A 19,301-nucleotide genomic window follows, 5' to 3' on the forward strand; every position below is an offset into this window, starting at 1 on the left:
TTTTTTGGGGACAGGCGATGGGACAAGTGGGCATACGTTTGTGTGACCTCTGCATGAATACAACCCTGCGAAGCCACAGGGTGGTGAACAGAAGTTAGCTCTGCATGCACATACTCTTTATCTTTGTTAGGTTCTTTTCGAGGCCCCTAATTAGTTGCATTGCTTGGGGGTCCCTTAGGAAGGAAAAAAACTGCACAATGGTGATGTGGGAAAAAAAGAGGTCATGCGGTGGGTGTAGCGGTGGGTGCAGCGGTGGGTGCAGCGGCGGGTGTAGCGGTGAGATTGTTTCAGACAAGTGGAAGCATATCACGTGTTGCTTCTTCTTTTTTTTTTTTCCTGCTTCCACCGTCCTGCTTATGTGCGTGTACCCCCTGCTCAAGCGAATCCAAATGGGTACCCCCCCCCTCAGGGGGAAGACAAATCCGAGTCGACATGTCTCTGCAAAAATGAGTGAAGGAGTACACGCATTCTTCCAATTCACTTAAGTGAAAAAAGAAGAGACGTGTATTCTTGGTCCCCTTTTTGGTCACGTCACAGCTCTGTGTCCGGTTATATTTCTCCCTTTGTAACTCCACGCACGTGGGTTCTGTTTTGGAAAATGTGATCTCTTTCTTTTGCTTCGCTTGAGCCCCTTCGACGTATCGCCTAGCGAGGTCTTTGTTGCACAGCGAGTTGAAGGCCTTGTCCGCGATTTGTTTTTTCAGCTGCTCAGGGGGGGAGGTAGACGTGTAACAGGGTGAGGGTGAGGTAGCCACGAATGGAAGGATACACTTGCGCGCTACCAATGCGAAGGCACACTTGAGCGCTACCTCGTAAAGGTGCTGAAACAGCAACTGCCGCTCCTCCCGGTGAGAAGCAATCGACTGGCTCATTTTCAATTGCAGCTGCAGTATCAGGTCCATCTTCTTCAAAATCTCCTCGAGGCATAAAAAGTTGGTCTGCTTGTGCTCCAGCGTATTTTTGTGTGTATCCTGGATGAGATCCTTCAAAAGTGGGGCGATCAGTTTTGGTGTTTTTTTTCTTAATGGAGTCATCATGTTGAATAATGGGGAAGGTAATCATTTGGTTAGCACCACCGTGTGGTTATTACCTGCATGGATCCTCTTCTCGCAGCCATTCGTAGCTCGTCGAAGTTTGGGTTTGACAGCGCGGTGTTGTTGTGCTGGGATTCTCCCATGGATTGTTCTTCGCTCATTTCGTCATTTTGATTAGAATCTGGCTTTCCATTCACTTCGTGACTGCTTCGGTAGGCTTCTGCATCTGCTTGGACTTCCCCACGAGCAGTCGCTTCGGTGCCGTTTCCTCGGGAACGAATTGAATTTCCCGCTTCTGCGCGCGAGTGGGAAGGTAAGCGGGGGGGGAAGAAAAGGAAAGAGAGTTACAATGGTGAGAGGTTCGACAAAAGCGCGGTTACAATGGTGAGCGGTAAGACAAAAGCGATGTTACGATGGTGAGCGGTAGGACAAAAGCGATGTTACAATGGTGAGCGGTAGGACAAAAACGATGTTACAACGGTGAGCGGTAGGACAAAAGCGCGGTCACAACATTGAACTGCGCGCCGCGGCGACTGACCCACGCGGGAGTCCAACTCGAGGATGTGGTCGTAAATTTTAGAGCTTATTTCCGGGGCCTCCGAGAAGGTGGGCAAATCAGTGACCCCTTCCTTCTCCATTTCGTGCGTCTGCAATTTGTTCACGCCGTTTTGCCGCAACGGGGCAAATTCGCCTGATTCGTTCATGCTAAAGCTGCCCTTTTTAAATAATTTTTTTTTTTTTTCATAATCGGTCAGGTAAATGTGCAAGAAAAATGAACTTTTTGCCTGAACGGTTCAGGTAAAAAATGTGTGGCTAGTCAAGTGTGTGGAGGGAATGGTTTTCACTCGAGAGCGTTTCTTCTTGTGCGTACAAGGGTGTAGACAAGTCTGCGACAGATTGGAAAGCTTCGAAAAAGGAAGTGAACACGGATGTGTACCGCGTATATGTATATAAACATGGCTCTTTTGCGCGATCTGAGAAAGGGAGAAATGCCGCTATGGGGATAGCCATGTGGGGAAAAATCAATACGCTTATAAATTGACGCTAGAAAAATTTAAAGCAAAATGATGTTATGGTCCACAGTTGCACGCGCAAGTACCTGTTATCTACTCGTCCAAGTACTTTTTGTATATTTTTTGGATGTACTTTTTTTCTTCGTTCTCGAGCAAATCGTTCAGCACCTGTTGGGGGGGAGGGTACACACGCGCGAAAAAAAAAAAAAAAATGTACACACATGTGTTAGAGGTGCATGTATGTACTGCGATGCACACACTTTTGGGGAGGAGCTACAGTGGACCCCCCCCTCCCCCTGTTGTGTGCATTTTCTACTCTTTTGCCAAATGGATCAATGGAGGATGCGGGAGGTGGCCTCCCTCCATTCTTCCATCCCCCTCAGTCAATTTGATTTCATCCTGCTCCTCCTTCTTTGTTACCTTCTTGAGCGAGAAATTCATTATGCAGAAGAACAATGCCTCGTCTGGGATCGTGGAGTTCCTTCTGAACACCGAATGGTGTTTGTGCCTTCTCGAAGTGACGTCATTTATAAGGTTGTAAATATCCCTGTAAACAAAATTGATGTTGTGTATGGAATTCACATCGTCCGTTGGCACTTGGTTCGCTCTGTTCTCTTCGCAGACTTGGAAGACGCTCTTCTTGATGAGCTCCTTAATTATCCTTTTCAATTCGGATCGAGAAATATATCTGGGGAATATGCACTCCATTTTTTTTATGTTAAATTTTTGCTTGAAGAAGGAACATAGCTTTGCCAGCAGTAGCTCCTCCTGGTTAAGACTATCGATCAGGGACATGCAGTGGGCCGTCTGCGAGAAGCGGCGTTTGAAGTGGGGGTGATGAGGTGGTGGGGTGATGAGGGGGGCGGGATGCAGGTTCACTTGGAGAGTAGCCATGCAAAGGATTTCACAGATATACATGCGAGGAGCTTCACTTGGTGAAGAATGCATTCGGGGGGGCTTTCACAGACGTTCGTTTGGGTAGATGCCCTTGGAGGGTCGGACCCACTTACCAGGCGCGGAACCAAGGGAGCCGAGTTCAAGTCGCGCACTACTCTTATCCTGTACTTGCACCCCTTCTGGAGAGTCCCGGTTGGATTATCCTTTTCCCTTGAAGGTGGGCCCCTGAGCGAGGCGTCTCGATGGACACCGAGTTGTTCGTCTTGGCTGTCGTTGCCGCGGGGTTCGTCGCGACTGCCATGATCACTACCGCCGTTATGATCACCACCGGTGTGAAAACCGCCGTTATGACCACCACCGTTATGACCACCACCGTTATGATAACCGCCATTATCATCACTGCCGTTATCATCACTGCCCGTCTCGTCACAGAACTGGAAGTTTCGGAACCCATTCTGCTGCGTAATGATCTGCTTGGTTGCTTCATTGATGTATGTGTACGAAGTGGGGTCGTGTGCGCTGGTCGAGTCTGCATTGGTGGTGCTACCCACAGAGGAGAAATCCCCCTTGCGGAGGGGACCCTTCCCATGGTTCGAAGCGAATCCACTGCTTGGTAAATGTTCATCTGTGCCGCTTCCCCCAATTGAGGTGTCCCTTTGGTTAGCCGCTTTCCCAACAGGCTCACTCGCTTTAACCCGGCATGCATATCTGTATAGCTTGATGTACTTCTTTGTTAAGAGATAGAAGAGAGTGTATTGGACAAACTTCGGAATCCCGAAGCATGTCTTGTGGAGGTAATCGATTAGCTCCTTGTTTAACTCGTCCTTCTTCACACGTAAACATAGACTAACAAAGTCACATAGTCTTTCCCTACTCAGGTCCTCCAGCTTTAAGTATCCATTACACTGCTCTGCACATTTTTTTATTTTCTGTATGGCTCTGATTTTTATGTCATCGTTCTTCATGCCATTTACGAACATGAAAATTAAAGGTTTGTGTTTTCCTTTAAAGATGGGATCACACAGAGGGGACTTCTTCTCCTGCATGGAGTAGAGCATCCTGCTAGTGAGTTGATTTTCTACAGGTGGGGTGTCATTTGTGTTATGTGCAACTCCTCGAGTGAGTGCATCCATTGGACTGACACCTGCATCCCCCCGGATGTGACCTCTCCCCTCCGGTTGCTCCCTCATCTTCTGCTCAGCTACGTACAGGAGTATATTGTCGTTTATGTTTGGACACAACGTTTTGTAGAACCTCCTGTTGATTGCTTGTGTTTTTTTGGCTCTCTCCTCCCTGAACATCTGAGCTATGTTGATGTCACCCAGGTTGCCTGACTTGTTTAGGTGTCTTTGTGTTCCTCCCCCCGACGGGGTAGTGGCTTCGTGGGCACTGCCACCACTACCACCACTACTACGACGACCACCGCTGCCACCACCACCACCGCTGCCACCACCACCACCGCTGCCACCACCACCACCGCTACCACCGCAACTTCCGCGTACGTCGCTATGCCTGTGGCCGAGGCTGCCCGCTTCCCCCTCGCGGGAGGGCTGTCCACTTTGTGTATGTGTGCTGGCGGAGGAGCGGCCTCCCTGTGCCCAATAGGTGCTATCACTCGGGGTGGCTAAAGCGCGATCATCACTCCACGCGGAGGGATGGATACCTCCCATATGGGGAACTCCCTTGCAGTAGTTACACCCCCTGCAGTGGTGCTTCCTCCAGTGTTTGACCCCCCTCTGTATGCTGTTTAAAATTTTCGCTCGTTTATACATGGCCAGCTTGGCAATATTTTTGCAGATCCCCCACGCGCTCTCATCACCCATGACGTTTAAGGAGGTGCCCGCTCGGTAGTTAAAAACGATGAGCGTGTACTCGTGGAGGGTGAAATAGTAAAGCATGGAGCTGATGATCCCGATTCGGTTGTCCTTCGCGTCTGCCTTGAATAGGGGGTGCACCTCTGCGAAGCGGTAACTCCCTGGGGAGGGGGCATGGCCACGGGTTTGAGCGGCCGTTTGAGTGTCCGTTTGAGTGTCTGTCTGAGCGGTCGTTTGAGTGTCGGTCTGAGATTGCGCCCTGTTCCCCGCCTGGTCAGCCGCTTCGCTCGACCGCGCGAGGCCCGAACTAGGAAACGCTCCAGGGCGGCGCCACCTCGCCTGCGTGCTCCTACTGAAGAAGTGATCGACGGCGGTTAGGATCCGCCTGCAAAAGTTACTCTTTTGCTTCTTCCTCCTTGTCCTCTGTTTGGATCTGTCCTTCCCGTCACTGCCACAACTGCTGGGGCAACTGTTGGTGGAGCAGCCATTGTTGTTTTTTTTTTTTTCTTTTCTTTTTAGATCTGCCACCCCCCTGTTGTCGCGCATGCGTATCCGCACAGGTGAGTTCATCAGTAGGATCATCCGTCCCTACATCAGTGTCTTTGTCCGTGGAGAGCAGCACTGCTCCCGTCTGCTTCGAACGGACTGCTGTCTTCTTCGAACGGACTCCTGTCTTCCTCTCCTTTTTGTCCTTCCCATCTGAGTGTCTCAAATAGGGGATGTCTAGGTCGTCCACAACACTCGACATGCATTTAAAAAACCAGTGGTATGAGGGGTGCGTGATTTCTCGAAGTAAATTGTAACTGTCTTCATATCTAATTAGATTATTTGCCTTCCTCATTTTGCAAGCACTCCATAGATGGAGCATGTCGTTGCAGAGCATCTTCCAGGGAAGCAAAGGGTTCGTTACGTTTATGTAGAGAGAGTGAGGCATGTTACTAATTTTGAATGCCTTGAAATTACTTAGCTTCCTGGAGATGAGGGTGATAATTTCGAATATGCCGAGATGTTCGTTTCCCTGGAGGAAGAGCACTCCTCCTGTGTTGTACATTTGGGTGAAGTCGCAGTAGAGGGGGTCGTAGTACTCGTGCAGGAGGAGCGGGCCTGTGTGTGTGCTGTAGTCCAGGGGGGTGGCGCTCTTGAGTTGGCCGTACGGGTCGCCCCGGTGCGCGGGTTGGTTGGCGGGTTGGTTGGCGGTTTGGTTAGCGGCTTGGTTGGCGGCTTCGTTATCGGCCTGCCGCGTGTCTTTCCGCGTATATTTCCACGTGCCCTTGCACGTGGCGCCGCCCCCCCCCTCGCACTGCCTCAAGTAGTAGAGGCAGTCCTTCTTCCCCAGCAGGTGCTTGATCCTGCGGCGGAACGTGCGCTCGTAGTAGCGAAGGAGATAGTTCCTGTTCAGGAAGGAGAAGTCGGTGACTTCGTTGACCTCCGTGTCTTCGGCCACGTCGGCGGTTTCGGCCACGTCGGCGGTTTCGATCAAGTCGGCGGTTTCGGCCACGTCGGCGGTTTCGATCAAGTCGGCGGTTTCGATCAAGTCGGCGGTTTCGATCAAGTCGGCGGTTTCGATCAAGTCGGCGGTTTCGATCACGTCGGCGGTTTCGATCACGTCGGCGGTTTCGGCCACGTCGGCGGCTCCTTTTGCAGTGTGGGCGTCGCGCTCGTCCCGGGCCCCGCCACGGGCGCCTACCTCTCCTTCACGCTGCGCACCCAGGCTGCTTTCCCGTCGTGAACACTTATCACCTCCGCTCCCCCCCTGTGTGCATTTATCACCTCCGCTCCCCCCCTGTGTACACCTATCACTTCCGCTCCCCCGGTGTGTTCTTTTATCGCTTCCTTTTTGCGCCTCCCCCTCTTCAACGAGATCCTCCGCTCCCGCCTGCAATTCCTCATCAGTGAAGTAACCATGCTCTCCCCCTTGTTCCAAGCCGAACTGAGGAGATCTCCTATTGATGGTCCCTATGGGAGAGTAAATCCTAATCAACTTGTTCTTCCCCTTGACCTTAATAGAGATGAGTTTCTGAAAGGAAATAAAATGCTTACATCCGTTAAAGGTGTTTTCATCGACGTAAATCTCTTTATTCCCTGCTTTGCAGCAGAGTCTAGCAGCAACATTGACAGAGTCCCCAAGTGCAGTATATTCCTTCCTGATTTTATTCCCAATAATCCCACACCATATTCTCCCTGTGGAAATACCGATACTTCCATTTAGCTTGAGACTCTTTAAAGCATCCACTAATCGGAAGCAAGTCAGTAGAGCCCTCACGGAGTCATCACAGTGGTACAAGGGAGGGAGACCAAACATGATCAGAATAAGTATCCCTTTATCGTCGTAAATGAATTTATTAATAGTACCCTCCATGGTGAAGACTGCCTTCTGTGTTAGCTTCATAATTCCATGAGCAGAATACACACCAATCATGGTAGACGTATCTATGTCCTTCACAGATAAGAAAATTATCGTGACTTTCCTGATTTCGTTCAGAAAGACGTTGCACCCGATTGATATTTTTCGATATACGATATCTGGGATGAAACTCTTCAGAAGGAAGCAGAAGTGCTCGTGTGGGAGGGGGGTCTCCTTAGCATCGTATCTGCTTCCTGTGCGCGTTCCCCAGGCGTTGCGCGCTTCGCTCGCCTGTTCTATGGACGCTCCTCTAGAGGCTCCTCCAGAGGCTCCTCCAGAGGCTTCTCCAGAGGCTCCTCCAGAGGCTTCTCCAGAGGCTTCTCCAGAGGCCCCTCCAGAGGCTTCCCTGGACACATCTCCATGCCCTTCCCTATGCCCTTCTCCATGCCCCCCCCTGGGTAGCTCCCCCGTTGGGACTTCCCACTCGTCCTCCTGCTCGTACTCCTTCTTCAACTCCCGCATGTCTATCTCCTCTTTCATTTTCACAAAAAGGAGGAACTTCTTCTTCGGCGTTTCCTTCACGACAATTTTATCCTTCACCTTGTCGTAAAACCGGTGAGATATTACACTCTCCCCATTTCTGGCAAGTGATTCAGCGATACCTATTTCTTCTAAAGGTTTACCAGACAGGAGGTAGTCTCTCTTATTAAGTACGTTCCCCAGTTGGAGGAAGCTGACTTTCCCGTAGGTGATCGCAATGTGAACCTTGAGATATTTATTTTCAATCGGAGTTGGAAATTTATTCAGTAGTTTATGTATGTCTACACAACATCCCAGGGCTAGAAGGCATATTTTTTTTACGTTTTTCTCCTTTTGGTTTTTCTTCTTTTTCCCTTCTTTTGTGTCATCTGCTTTGGGGGTCGCCGTGTCGGATGGGTAATAGTCGGAGTTGCTTTGCGCTTGGGTCTCTTTCCCCGCAAGTGGAGAAGTGGCAGAGGGTGCGCTTGCCTCGGGGGGGGTGGCTCTCCCGGATGACTCTTCCATGTGGGCTGCCACGTTTCCTGCCACCGTCCCTGGCGCGTTCCCTGGCGCGTTCCCCCGCCGCAACGGCCAAACGACCAGCACAGCGTCGCCACTGAATTTAATTATATCCCCACCCCAACAGTCAATAATTTTGATGAGGATATTAAAGAACTTATTCAGGCAGTTCCCCAGGAGTTCCGTTCCGTTGATTCGCTTGTCCAGCTGCTCTGCCAGGTTGGAGAAGCCGCTTGCGTCGCAGAAGAACTGAGGTGAGAAGGGGGGGTGGAAAAGGAATGACTCGGAGTGGTGCAGAAGTGGCGCTGAAGTGGGTCTCAAGTGGACTGCACGTGGCCCTCGGTTATCATTCGGATGGCCTCTGTCGGCCTCTCTCGGCCTGGGTAGGCCCCTCTCGGCCTCGGCTGGCCCCTCTGGGCCTGCGCCGTTGCTGCGGCTTGTCAGCAGGTGCGCCCACCACGACGGCATCGAACTTCTGGATAACGAGTTTGGAAAAAAATTTGTTGGGGTCATCACATCGGCTGTAAACCTTGAGGAGTATTTTTGGAAAGAAGGATCTAAATGTCGAGAGGTGCTGGGCCTCCTTCACCCAGCTGCTGTAGGTCTTCCTGTCTTCCTCACGCAGGGACTTTTTTTGGAGCTCGTTCTCAATTATGCGCTCGCACTTGATGCTGAACCATCGCCAGTCGGAGGTGTAGTCGTTCTGCGCGGTGAGAAGAGGTGAGAAGCGGTGCAGGGTACGAAGCGGTGCTGGCTACGAAGCGGTGCAGGGTACGAAGCGGTGCACTCCCTGGCCTGGCGAACCTACCTTGTAATCCCTGGCAACCTTGCTGAGCGCCTCGTGGTCCGTCCGCCGCACCTCATGCGACTTCAGGTACTCACTGAAGATATTTTTAATCATCGTGCGGGCGGTTGTGCATTTTAGGACGGGCGGAAGGAAGGAGCAGGAGGGGCAGGAAGAAGAAGCAGAATTGGAGGGACGTTTCAGGGTTGAACTTTGCCTGACCAAGGTGGAAAAAAAAAAAAAAAAAAAAAAACGCACATAAAATGGAAAGACAGGAAAAAAAAGTAAATAAATACACACATGCATGCATACGTGCATACATACTTACATAAGTAAACACATACATAGGTAAGTACATACGTAAGTACATACATACGTACGTACATATGCGTGTGTATACAGAACGGACGGGGCGGCTGAAATGGCAACGCTCGCGCAGACCACACGTATGCAACGCTCGCGCATGGGCAGAACTGCGGCACCGGCGAATCCGCGTGCACGACAGTTACCCCCTGCCTGGGGGACGCGGCACCATTTTTGCATGCACACCTGGTCATATGAGTTGGTGACATATAGCCATGTGAAAATGCTTCACATAGTTGCATCACCTCACTGCACAGGTTGCCCCTTTGTAGCATCGCTTGGGGAGTTGGAAGCCGAAGTGGAGGCGACTAACGTGGGGGAAGGGTGATGATTGTCTTCTGTGCAGGGTCAAACTTCACCTCGGCAGCTGGTGCACATGAACGTGGTGTCAGGAAAATGACGCACAAAATTATTTTCTACACAGCGCAAGTGCTGGGGGGGGCAACTGCCCCCTTGGGAGTGCGAAGTGGTGTGCACGCATGTGTATATATATACATGTATACATGTACGTGCTTTTTTTTTTGGCGAGCGCGCTTGATCGTGCTGGACGTAAGGTGCAAATAGACTGGCTGAGAGTGCGGGAGGGGAGCGTCCACGAGAAGGGGATTTTCTCTAAGAGGGAGGGAAGTCGGGAGGAAAGTCGGGAGAAAAGGGTACGTCACGTGGCTCTTCCTGCGCGGCTCCTCCTACGCTGTTCCCCTTACGCGGTTCTTCCCACATGGCGGGGAGAGGGAGTCAACCTCGGGATGGTATGATGAAAAATTGTTCTGTTGGTGGACGGGCCTAGGCGAGGCGGCGGGTGCGCTATTCGGCGTAGCGGTGCGGCGGGGCAGGAAAAGAAAGAAGCGGAAGAAGAGGCAGAATAAGAAGGGGGAGGGAGAAAGAAGAAAAAAAAAAACAAGTAATAAGCAGTAAGCAGTAAGCGGCAAGGATTAAGCGGCAAGCAGTAAGCAGCAAGCGGCAAGCCCGGAAAGTAACCTCAAAACGGCGCAAACGGGTGAAGAATGCTGCGGTTAGAAGGCGGCAGATCGACTCGGCGAAGAAGCGGTTAGAAGGCGGCAAATCAACTCGGCGAAGGAGCGGGCAGCAGGCGGCAAATCAACTCGGGAAGAAGCGGTTAGAAGGCGGGCAAGCGGCAGGCACACCGTTCCAACCCTTCACGAGATGCAGGCGGGGAGCCTGGCCGCGCTGCGGAAGGTGAAATTGTATGGGAGCAGGGAGTCGCTGTTCATCGTGGGGCTGAACAAAAAGGAGGAGGCATACGAAATAACGGAGGTGGGGAGGAGCAGAGAGGTCCAAGTGAAGAAGAATTTTTTAGTGCACCGGAAGTCGTCCTATCGTAACTTCGTTTGGAAAAATGGCTTAGAGTATGTATGCAAGTGTGAGGGGGTCCTGGGATGCATCCGGTTCTTAAACTACCCCTATCTGTATGTCATCACGAAGAAGGAAAAAGTAGCTGTCCTGTTCAATCAGCACAAGGTGTATCTCGTTAAATCAGTCCTGTTGATCCCCTTCAGGGATGACGTCTTTGAAAATTTCAACGATGAAAATGAGTTAGTCCAAATTTTCTACAATAGCGTTAATCACAAGCACATTTATTTTTCATACACATATAATTTACCTTGCTGTGTACAGGAGAATTATTTTTTGCAGAAGGAGTTCCTGAGAGGAGGTAACATCCACAACAGGTATTACACAAATGAGTACCTATGGAATCGTTACCATAGTAAGCCATTCGTTCGGCAAAACGTATTCATATGTGTGCCAACAATTAGTGGGTTCTTTGTTCAGTCAAAATTTTGTTGTGAAGGTAAAGTGATAGATGTCACCTTCATTGCCAGAAGGTGCAATAAGTACGCTGGGACGAGGTACCGAAAAAGAGGTATCAATTCTAAGGGATACGCAGCTAACCAGGTAGAAACAGAGCTAATTTTATTTCAAAGAGATCACGAAACTACCATCCTTTCTTATGTACAACTGAGAGGATCCGTTCCTGTATTCTGGACTCAGGGTGCTAACTACCATTTGCTGAAGAGACCCAAAATAAAATGCATTCAAAATGATGTCCTTTTTACCTGCACGAAAAGGCATATTAGACACCTCCTCTCAAGGTATGGATATCCCATTATTGTTATTAACCTGTTGAGTAAAAATAAACACAGCGATGAAAATAGTTTATCAAATGAGTATGAAAATTGCATTGCTGTGATCAACAAGGACATGCCTCCTCCGATTAGAATCGTCTATAAACACCTGGACTTGAGGAAGGCATACAAAATCGGTACCAAGTATACTCTGCAAAAATTGAAAATAATTTTAATTTTCTCAATCCAATGTGGGTTATTTCTACCTTCGGAATGGAGAGGTGGTAGTGATTCAAAGAGGTATCCTCCGTTTCAATTGTGTAGACTGTCTCGATAGGACAAACGCAGCTCAATTATTTCTCAAAATGTATATGTTGATACATTTTTTGGAGTTAATTAGTCGTGTGAAAAAGAAGGCATTATGCGTTAACCATGTGGGATACCTATCTCAGGTGTATGAAGAGCTGGGGGATGCCATAGCCAAGCAGTATGCTGGTTCTACTGCACATAAGAAGTACACACCTGGGCAGAGTAACAACTTTTTTGTTCAATCGAAGGAGTTACTGACATCTATTAAGCGGTACTATATTAGCTCGTTCAACGATCTGGAGAAACAGAAGTCCATTAATTTGTTCCTGGGTGTGGCTGATGATAAGCTGCAGGACATCCGGCACGCGCACGACCTCGACACGTACGTGCACGGGCGCACGTTCTTTCGACCCGCGGGCGGGGGGCGCGCCCACCCCTTCTGGTGGGTCCTCCCGCTGGAGCGCTTCTGCGCCAAGGCGGAGTCCCTCCTGGGGGGGAGCCTCGCCAAGCGGCGAGTTGAGCGGCGAGCTGATCGGTTAACTGCTAGCAGAACTGCTAGACGAGCTGCTAGCCGAACTGCTAGCAGAACTGCTGCGCGGCGCCCCCAGGGGAGGAAAAACAAAGTCGTGCCCAGCATGCTGCGCAATCTGAAGTTCTACCGATGCTTCAGCGAGACAAATGTTTTCAAAAACGTGTACAATGCACACGACTGGGAGGGCCGCTTCGCGCAGGTGCTGGAGGTAGCGGTGAGAGGAGCAGCGATAGGAGTGGCGGCAGAAGCAGCGATAGGAGCGGCGACAGAAGCGGCGACAGGAGTGGCGGCAGGAGTGGCGGAAGTGGCGAAAACTGGAGAAGTCACCTGCGCGTCCTCCACTGCGGCGGCGCTACTTCTGAAGAGTTGCGGAGGAGCGAGCCACACGGGGAGGCTGTCCAAGAAAGCAGCAACAGATGTGTTGTCCCCATTCGAACGGTCCCTGAACCTAATCGCCCACATCTACAAGTTCTACGACGCATACAAACACGACCTGCACTTCTACTTTGAGAATAAAAATATTTTTAGGTTCCGAACTTGGAGACTCATAGCGACATATAATTACCTTAACTACTTGAGGATTTTTTTCGACGTGTTTTTTCTCCTCTACTACTGCTTCTGTAAGCGGTACAGCGTGCGCATGGTGTACATGAGTCATGTGGACGCCCTGTGCGCTTCGCTGGGGGGGAGCGGCCACACGGGGAGGAGCGGCAACACGGGAAGGAGCGGCCACACGGAGGGGAGCGGCCACACGGAGAGGAGCGGCCACACGGAGAGGAAAGGCCAATCGCTGGGTCAGTGCAACCACCGGGTGTATAGACGCGCCCCCCCCCTGGTTAACCCCTACACATTCGAGAAGGACGTGCAGCAGATCATCCACCAGTATATGAGTCACAAAAAGGTGTCCTTTGCGTTGGAACCCTACCTGAATTATGGCAGCTTGAACAGCGGTCCCTATCAGTACATGCTGATGAGTGGGTGCTCCCTTATTGGGAGGGGAGGAAACAGGAGTGGGAGACGAAACGGGAAGCGCCATTCCTCTTTTAGGACAGGACACCCATGTGAAACTGGCGCAGTGACAAATATTCTTAAACGTTCCTGTATTATCCATGTGGATGACTCTCCCGTTGTACACGAGGAGGGGAAGACACGCTGCAACCCCATTTTTAAGAGAAAGCTAATTGAGCTAATGAAGAACCGGGTGGTTAACGGGAAGGACGCCTGCGCCTATTACTCGAGAGCGTATGAGAGGGCGAAGCGGATGAAGCGGACGAAGCAGATGGAGAGGACGAAGCAGCTGGAGCAGATGGAGCAGTTGGAAGACCAGATTAACAAAACGCCGCGGGGGTACTGCCCAATATACTTCAACGCGAATTTGGTTAAGTTTTTTTTTTTTATATATAGTACCTGCCGTGGGGGAGGTGCCACGGGGGAGAACGCGCGGAGGTCCGATTCGATGTCGATCGTGAGGGGGATAGTCATGGATGCGTTGCGAGTGGCGATGGGGTTGGCGCCATCGACTGGGTTGGGACCACCGACTGGGCTGGCGTCACCGCTTGGGCTGGCATCACCGCTTGGGCTGGCATCACCGCTTGGGCTAACACCGACTGGGCTGCCGCCGACCGAGCTGCCGCCGACTGAGCTGCCCCCGCACAACATGCAGCTGCTGCTCAGGCAAGCGACCCAGGCGAGCACTCTTCAAGAGTTCCTCTCAGACCTGTACATGCACTACATTTATAAAAATGGCCAGTACACGGAACTCAACTTAGACAGTCTCCAAAATGCCAACGCGCCAAACTGCAGTGACGAAAAAAGCAAAGTGAAAAAATCAGAACAGAGGTTCCTGCTAGACGAGTATGACACATTTGATTACAAATTTAAAAAAAAAAAAAAAAATGTGGCAAGTTGATCGGAAAATAAAAAACGAAATCGGGAAGAATCACGCACATCTCTGCAAGGAGTATCTCTCCTTTAAGCATTTTACAAAAACTTATTTCAACGACATGGTAGATTTGCGGAGACGAGACAGGGAAGTAAATAAATTTTTTCTTCACCATATTAAGTTGGGGAACTCCCAATTGGCCAATCAGAGTTACCATTGCTTGGAGGAAAGGTCATGGCACTTCACAAGGTTCGACACGAAGAAGAACCAATTCACTACATGGACCTCTGCGCATATGATACCTAACTTCAACGTTCTCCGTCATAGACTCGAGGACAAGGTTGACTACCGGCAGTACTGCGACCCGATGTCGCGCGAAATTTTTCGTCCCTAGGGATGGGCGTTCTTGTTAGCTCCGTTTGTGTTTTTTTTTTGGAGGGTTCATTCCAACCCATGTGTGGGTTCATTCGGGTCCCATTTTTTTTTTCCTTTTTTGATTACATCTACGGTTTGAATGCTCTCCAAGGGCACACTTTGTGGGGTATGTAAAACTAGCACCACCCCTCTGAGTGACTGAGCCATCCCGCTCGCATCACTCTCCGAACAGCCTGATTTCCCGCAACGCTATCTTCACCCGGGTTATGCTATCGCAGGGGGGAAAGGGAAAGAAGAAAATACGATTAGGTGAAAAAAAGGAAGTGATACAGGGTGGTCAGTTGCACGCATCCGCACAGCAGGTGGGTGAAGGTGCCGCGTAAATGGTGCCACCTATAGGGGGACGAAAAAGTGTGTGCCCCAGGACGGGGGCTTCTCCCCCTCGGGGGGGAGGGACCCACCTGATGGGGTTCTTCGAACTGACGTGCTGAGTGAAGCGGGTCGCCTTCTTTTCAAAATCTACGGGGGGGGGAGGAGTGGTCATGTGTAGCGGTGATAAGTTAAAGAGGTACAAGCAGTGTACGCGCTAAGTGGGTGACTGAGCCTGGATCAGCTCTCCCTATGGAGCCACCACGAGCTACTCACCCTGGAGAGACATAGCCTGTAGGTCCAGCTCACCGCAGATCCACTTCAACGAAATGTATGCACGCAGGATGGAAGCCACCATGATCTCTTTCGAAGTGAAGACCAAACAAAGAGGGGTTTTGTAATAATCCAGTATGCTCAGGGATGCAATTTTTTGCAGATTGACTACCTCATCCTGCGACACGTAGCCCTTCATGATGCGAACAAAATTCCCAATAAACGATGGCAACAAGTCGAAGGAAAATATATCTGCTTTTAAAAAATAATTTATGCTTTTGAGGACTTCCCCTTCGTAGTAAATTATTACCTTCTGCATGAGTTGCAGTTTCTGTCCTGAGTTTTTTAGAACCCATTTGGAGGCCGAGATGTGGATTTTTCTTTTCTCGCGCTTGCACAGCTGCTGGAAGTGGGTCAGGTACGTTTGGGGGGGGCTCTCCTCGCGCTCGTCAGGTAGACCGTCACGCAGGTCGTCAGGTAGATCGTCACGCAGGTCGTCAGGTAGATCGTCACGCGGGCCATCACGCAGGCCATCACGCGGGCCATCACGCGGGCCATCACGTAGACCATCACGCGCGCCGCGCTCCCCCCCCGCGAACTCATACTCGGAGACGTCCCTGCTGTTGCACTCGGACAGGTACGAGTTGAAGCAGTCGCTAACGTGGCTTATGTTGTTCACGTCAGACACGTAGCCCGTGCTGATTATGCGCTTTATTTGGGCCAGGTCTCGGTGTAGGCTGCTCCTTTCGCCAGGTTCCGCAGAGGGCCTCTTCGCGTCGCCCTTAGGGGAGAGCCTTCGCTTTTTTTTCCTGCTGCGTGGGGGAGTCCCTCTTTGGGATGCCTCTCCCGGAGGCCGAGCTTCTTCCCCGCGGCGCCTTCCACTTTCGCCTTCCCCCGTTGCCGCGTTTTCCACGTTCTTCGCGTTCCCCACGTTCTCCGCATTCCCCGCATTCCCGGCATTCCCCGTGGTCGAACCGAAAGTGAACTCATCCGAAAGGTCCTCCCACTCCCGGTAAGCGCACCCACTCAAGATCATGCCAACTTGTAGCTCCCTCTATTTTTTTTATTTTTTTTCTTGTCAAAATAATTAAGTAACTTAAAAATCATTTTCGGAATGTCGTACAGCTTTTTAGACTTCCTCAGGTTTTCCATGTCCTCTCTCATTTTCCATGCCAAGAATATACAAGCACCACCAATCAAGTAGGGCAAGGCATTCTTCTTCCTCCTCAAAATTTTTTCGTAATATTTATGGAGGTAATACAGGGCCATTGAAATGGTGCAGAAGGAGAGATTGAGGTGCTTCCCAAGGATTATTACAAATTTGCAGCTATTCATAATGTATTTTTGAAATTTTTTTTTTTAAAGAGCTCATAATACTTTTCGTTTTCGTTTAGCTTCATGTTCATGTCTAGTGCGATGCTTAATCTGTTGTATACTTCCTTTTTTATTTCTTCTTTTAATTTTTCAATTTCGTTTTTGGGTGTAACTGCAGCTGCAGCTGTGGGGGTGGATGAACGTTTGTCGCCGTCCTCGCCTTTGTCGCCTTCATCGCCGTCCCCATTGTTGGCACCGTCGCTTGTGGTGTCCCTCTTTGGGTATTGACCTTCCGATTGGGATTTTTCAGTACCGGCATGACCCCCGTTGGCAACTCCCTTGCTCACTTCTCCCACCCCTTCGTTTATGCCCCCTGCTGCTGCTACCTCATTGCAACTCCTTCTAGCTGTCTCTCGCGCTTCATTCTGCCAACATAAGGGGGTCTTCTCTACTCTACGTGCGTCGCCAAGAGGATCGAACGGGTTCTCCTTTGTTGTATTTCCCCTTAGGATCTCTCTCATGGGGGGTGTCTCGTGGGTACTTATCTTATCTTCTCCAAAGCTACTATTGGTTCTTTTTCCCTTATCGCATTGAGCACTCGAATTTTCACTCGAGAGAGACCCTACGAAACTGTCCTCTTCCAATTCAGTAAGGCCTCCAAAACGGTGTGGAGAGACACCCCCTTCTGTTAACGAGTATATTTTTTTCAAATGGGACACACGGTTTGACTCATCCCCTGGTACGTTGTCTATACGTTTGCTTCTACCCCCTTCATGAAGGGGATCATTTTTCTTTTTCTTTTTTTTTCCTTTCTTCTTTTTTCCCTCATTGATATTTTCATTTTCCTGTGCGTCTTGGTAATTTTTTTGTGGTGCCCATTTCGAGTACTCACCATTTGAGTGTCTCCCTCCGGGATGTTCCCCCACGTTGGGTTTTTCCCATATCTTCATCGTTGGTATCGAGTTCGACGTTGTGCTTCTGCTCCCATCTGATAATTTTTCCTCTCCTTTGGGTGAGCCTGATCCCTTTTTATCTTTCTCATTTTTTTCATCGGTGTGGGTGTTCCGTTCGGGGGGAGCTTCATGGAGGGTGTTTTCTCCCCCGCTTTGTGCACGACTCACCTTTACATGGTGAGATTTCTTGTTCGCAACGTGTTGTTCCCCTTTCCTATCGGATTCTCCCTCGTTTTTCACTGGCTCTCGCGTAGGTCTGCCGTTTGGCAAATGATTGATGGTACTTACATTGCAGCTGCTCGGATTTATAATTTTCATATTTTTGCAACTCCTAGGGGGGTGGGGGTATATGGGGTGCAGTCGATCGTCTTTGTGCCCGTGCGTTTTATGTCTTCTTATCTCAGATGGGCTTCTCGTCGTTTTGTCTCTTTTTTATGTGGTGCGTTTTTCGTCATGCGAGCAGCGCGGTTTTTCTCAGGTTGTTCCGCCGTTGCTGTGGTGAGTCCCTTTCGCTAGCAAAATTTGCAATTTTACTGTTTTGTTTTTTTTTTTTTTTGCCCAATTAGGTCAGGTATTTTTTTTATTTTGGCTACCTGTTCAGGTGTTTTTTTTATTTTGGCTACCTGTGCAGGTGTTTTTTTATTTTGGCTACCTGTTCAGGAGTTTTTTTCCCTTTTTCGCCTCTTCTCCACTACACAGCGCACACACAGACACATCACGTGGTACGAGTGCAACTTTGGAAATTATTGAATTTGGGAAAACGTTCTGGATGCGCGGTGGGCGAGAAGGAAGGGGAGAAGCGGAAGTACTTCGTTTCGTTTCGCTGCGATTCCTCATTCCTGCGCGTGTCACCGCACTGGAGCAAAGGGGACGTACAAAAGCGACGTGCACAAAGTTCTGACCTGTTCAGGTAAAAATGGAGGCGATCTTCTATGTACGACGCTTTTTTTTTTTTCTCCCCTTTTGCTGATCACTTTTTCGTTTAGCGGAGGTGGGCGAAGGTGTGAAGGCGATGTGTGCCTACCCGCCTGGGTCTTAATTGCTTCAAGGGGGGGACAAACGGATCGCCTTGTTCAGCGTCTGTTTTTTACGATGACTAATGCTAGCACTACTGTTGCTGTGAATGCTGCCATTCAGTTGTGGCTACATAAGAGTCGTGCATGTGTCAGGCACGATGTGGCAAATGTGATGGCAACAACACTGCATGGAGGGGAGGGGAAAAAAAAAGTAATGACATGAAGAAGTGGAGCGACTCTGCAGGTATCGCAAGTGCTGAAGGGGCCGCTGAGTGTGACGATCTCATGTGTCACTGGTGAAGTCGCAAAAAATGACGTCGCAAAAATGACGTCGCCTCGTTGTTTTCAAGGAGTTAGTTAGAGTTAAGGTTGGGCATGCAAAAATTGTCGGGAGTCTGGCCTGGGCCTATGGGCAAAATGCAAAAGGGGAAAAGGGAAAAATAAAAAGGCAAGAGAAGAGGGCTCGGAAGAGAGCGCGGAAAAGGAAGCGCAAAAAGGAAGCGTAAAAAAGAAGCGTAAAAAAGAAGCGTAAAAAAGAAGCGCAAACGCAAGGCCCAATGAACCCTTTTGGTGCTTTTCCCCGGATGGCGTATATTTTTTTTTTTTACGCACTGGAGTAGTAACATTGGAGGGGAAAATTTCGGGGGCATCGCTCGGACGGCACGAGGAAAAAAAAAAAAAATCTGCAAAGCATCGCAAGCATCGGCAACGTATCAACAAAGTAACGACAACGCATTGGCGACAAACGCGAGTAACCACCCCTGACGACAACGCGGCGCAACCTCGCCCCATTTGAGCCACGCAAGAACGAACTATATGTTGCTGCTTTGCAGAAGCGAAATAGGGTTCTTCCATTTTTTCGAGCGTTAACGAAGCAGTTGTTTGTTTGTTCCTACGTGGAGAGGTG

At 50.0% G+C, this 19,301-nt stretch overlaps 4 protein-coding genes across 4 annotated transcripts; 1 reads left to right on the plus strand and 3 right to left on the minus strand.

Annotated features, from left to right (window-relative positions):
- Positions 1 to 94: 94 nt before the first annotated feature.
- On the minus strand, positions 95 to 1,738 carry PCYB_012430 (hypothetical protein; the record flags this gene model as incomplete). The annotated part of the gene is made up of 4 exons (XM_004220749.1): positions 95 to 190; positions 294 to 983; positions 1,091 to 1,329; positions 1,573 to 1,738. 4 exons carry the CDS (start codon positions 1,736 to 1,738, stop codon positions 95 to 97), a joined length of 1,191 nt encoding a protein of 396 aa, XP_004220797.1.
- Positions 1,739 to 2,140: 402 nt separating this feature from the next.
- On the minus strand, positions 2,141 to 9,141 carry PCYB_012440 (guanyl cyclase; the record flags this gene model as incomplete). Its single annotated transcript, XM_004220750.1, has 6 exons — positions 2,141 to 2,215; positions 2,468 to 2,854; positions 3,058 to 4,245; positions 5,204 to 8,389; positions 8,598 to 8,843; positions 8,949 to 9,141. Coding segments are annotated over 3 exons (3,624 nt in total), but the record flags the coding sequence as incomplete, so codon positions are not given.
- A 2,595-nt stretch (positions 9,142 to 11,736) lies between these two features.
- PCYB_012450 (phosphoinositide phosphatase SAC1) lies at positions 11,737 to 14,121 on the plus strand (the record flags this gene model as incomplete). Its single annotated transcript, XM_004220751.1, has 3 exons — positions 11,737 to 12,426; positions 12,577 to 13,590; positions 13,876 to 14,121. 3 exons carry the CDS (start codon positions 11,737 to 11,739, stop codon positions 14,119 to 14,121), a joined length of 1,950 nt encoding a protein of 649 aa, XP_004220799.1.
- A 565-nt stretch (positions 14,122 to 14,686) lies between these two features.
- Positions 14,687 to 17,696, minus strand: PCYB_012460 (hypothetical protein; the record flags this gene model as incomplete). The annotated part of the gene is made up of 5 exons (XM_004220752.1): positions 17,147 to 17,696; positions 16,443 to 16,603; positions 15,115 to 16,147; positions 14,931 to 14,988; positions 14,687 to 14,738 (listed from the first exon to the last, which is right to left on the minus strand). The coding sequence occupies exons 3-5, from the start codon at positions 16,145 to 16,147 to the stop codon at positions 14,687 to 14,689; spliced, it is 1,143 nt and encodes a 380-aa protein (XP_004220800.1). The 5' UTR covers positions 16,443 to 16,603; positions 17,147 to 17,696.
- Positions 17,697 to 19,301: the final 1,605 nt, after the last annotated feature.

Source organism: Plasmodium cynomolgi, chromosome 1, assembly GCF_000321355.1.
Source record: "Plasmodium cynomolgi strain B DNA, chromosome 1, whole genome shotgun sequence".
Classification (NCBI taxonomy): Eukaryota; Apicomplexa; class Aconoidasida; order Haemosporida; family Plasmodiidae; genus Plasmodium; species Plasmodium cynomolgi.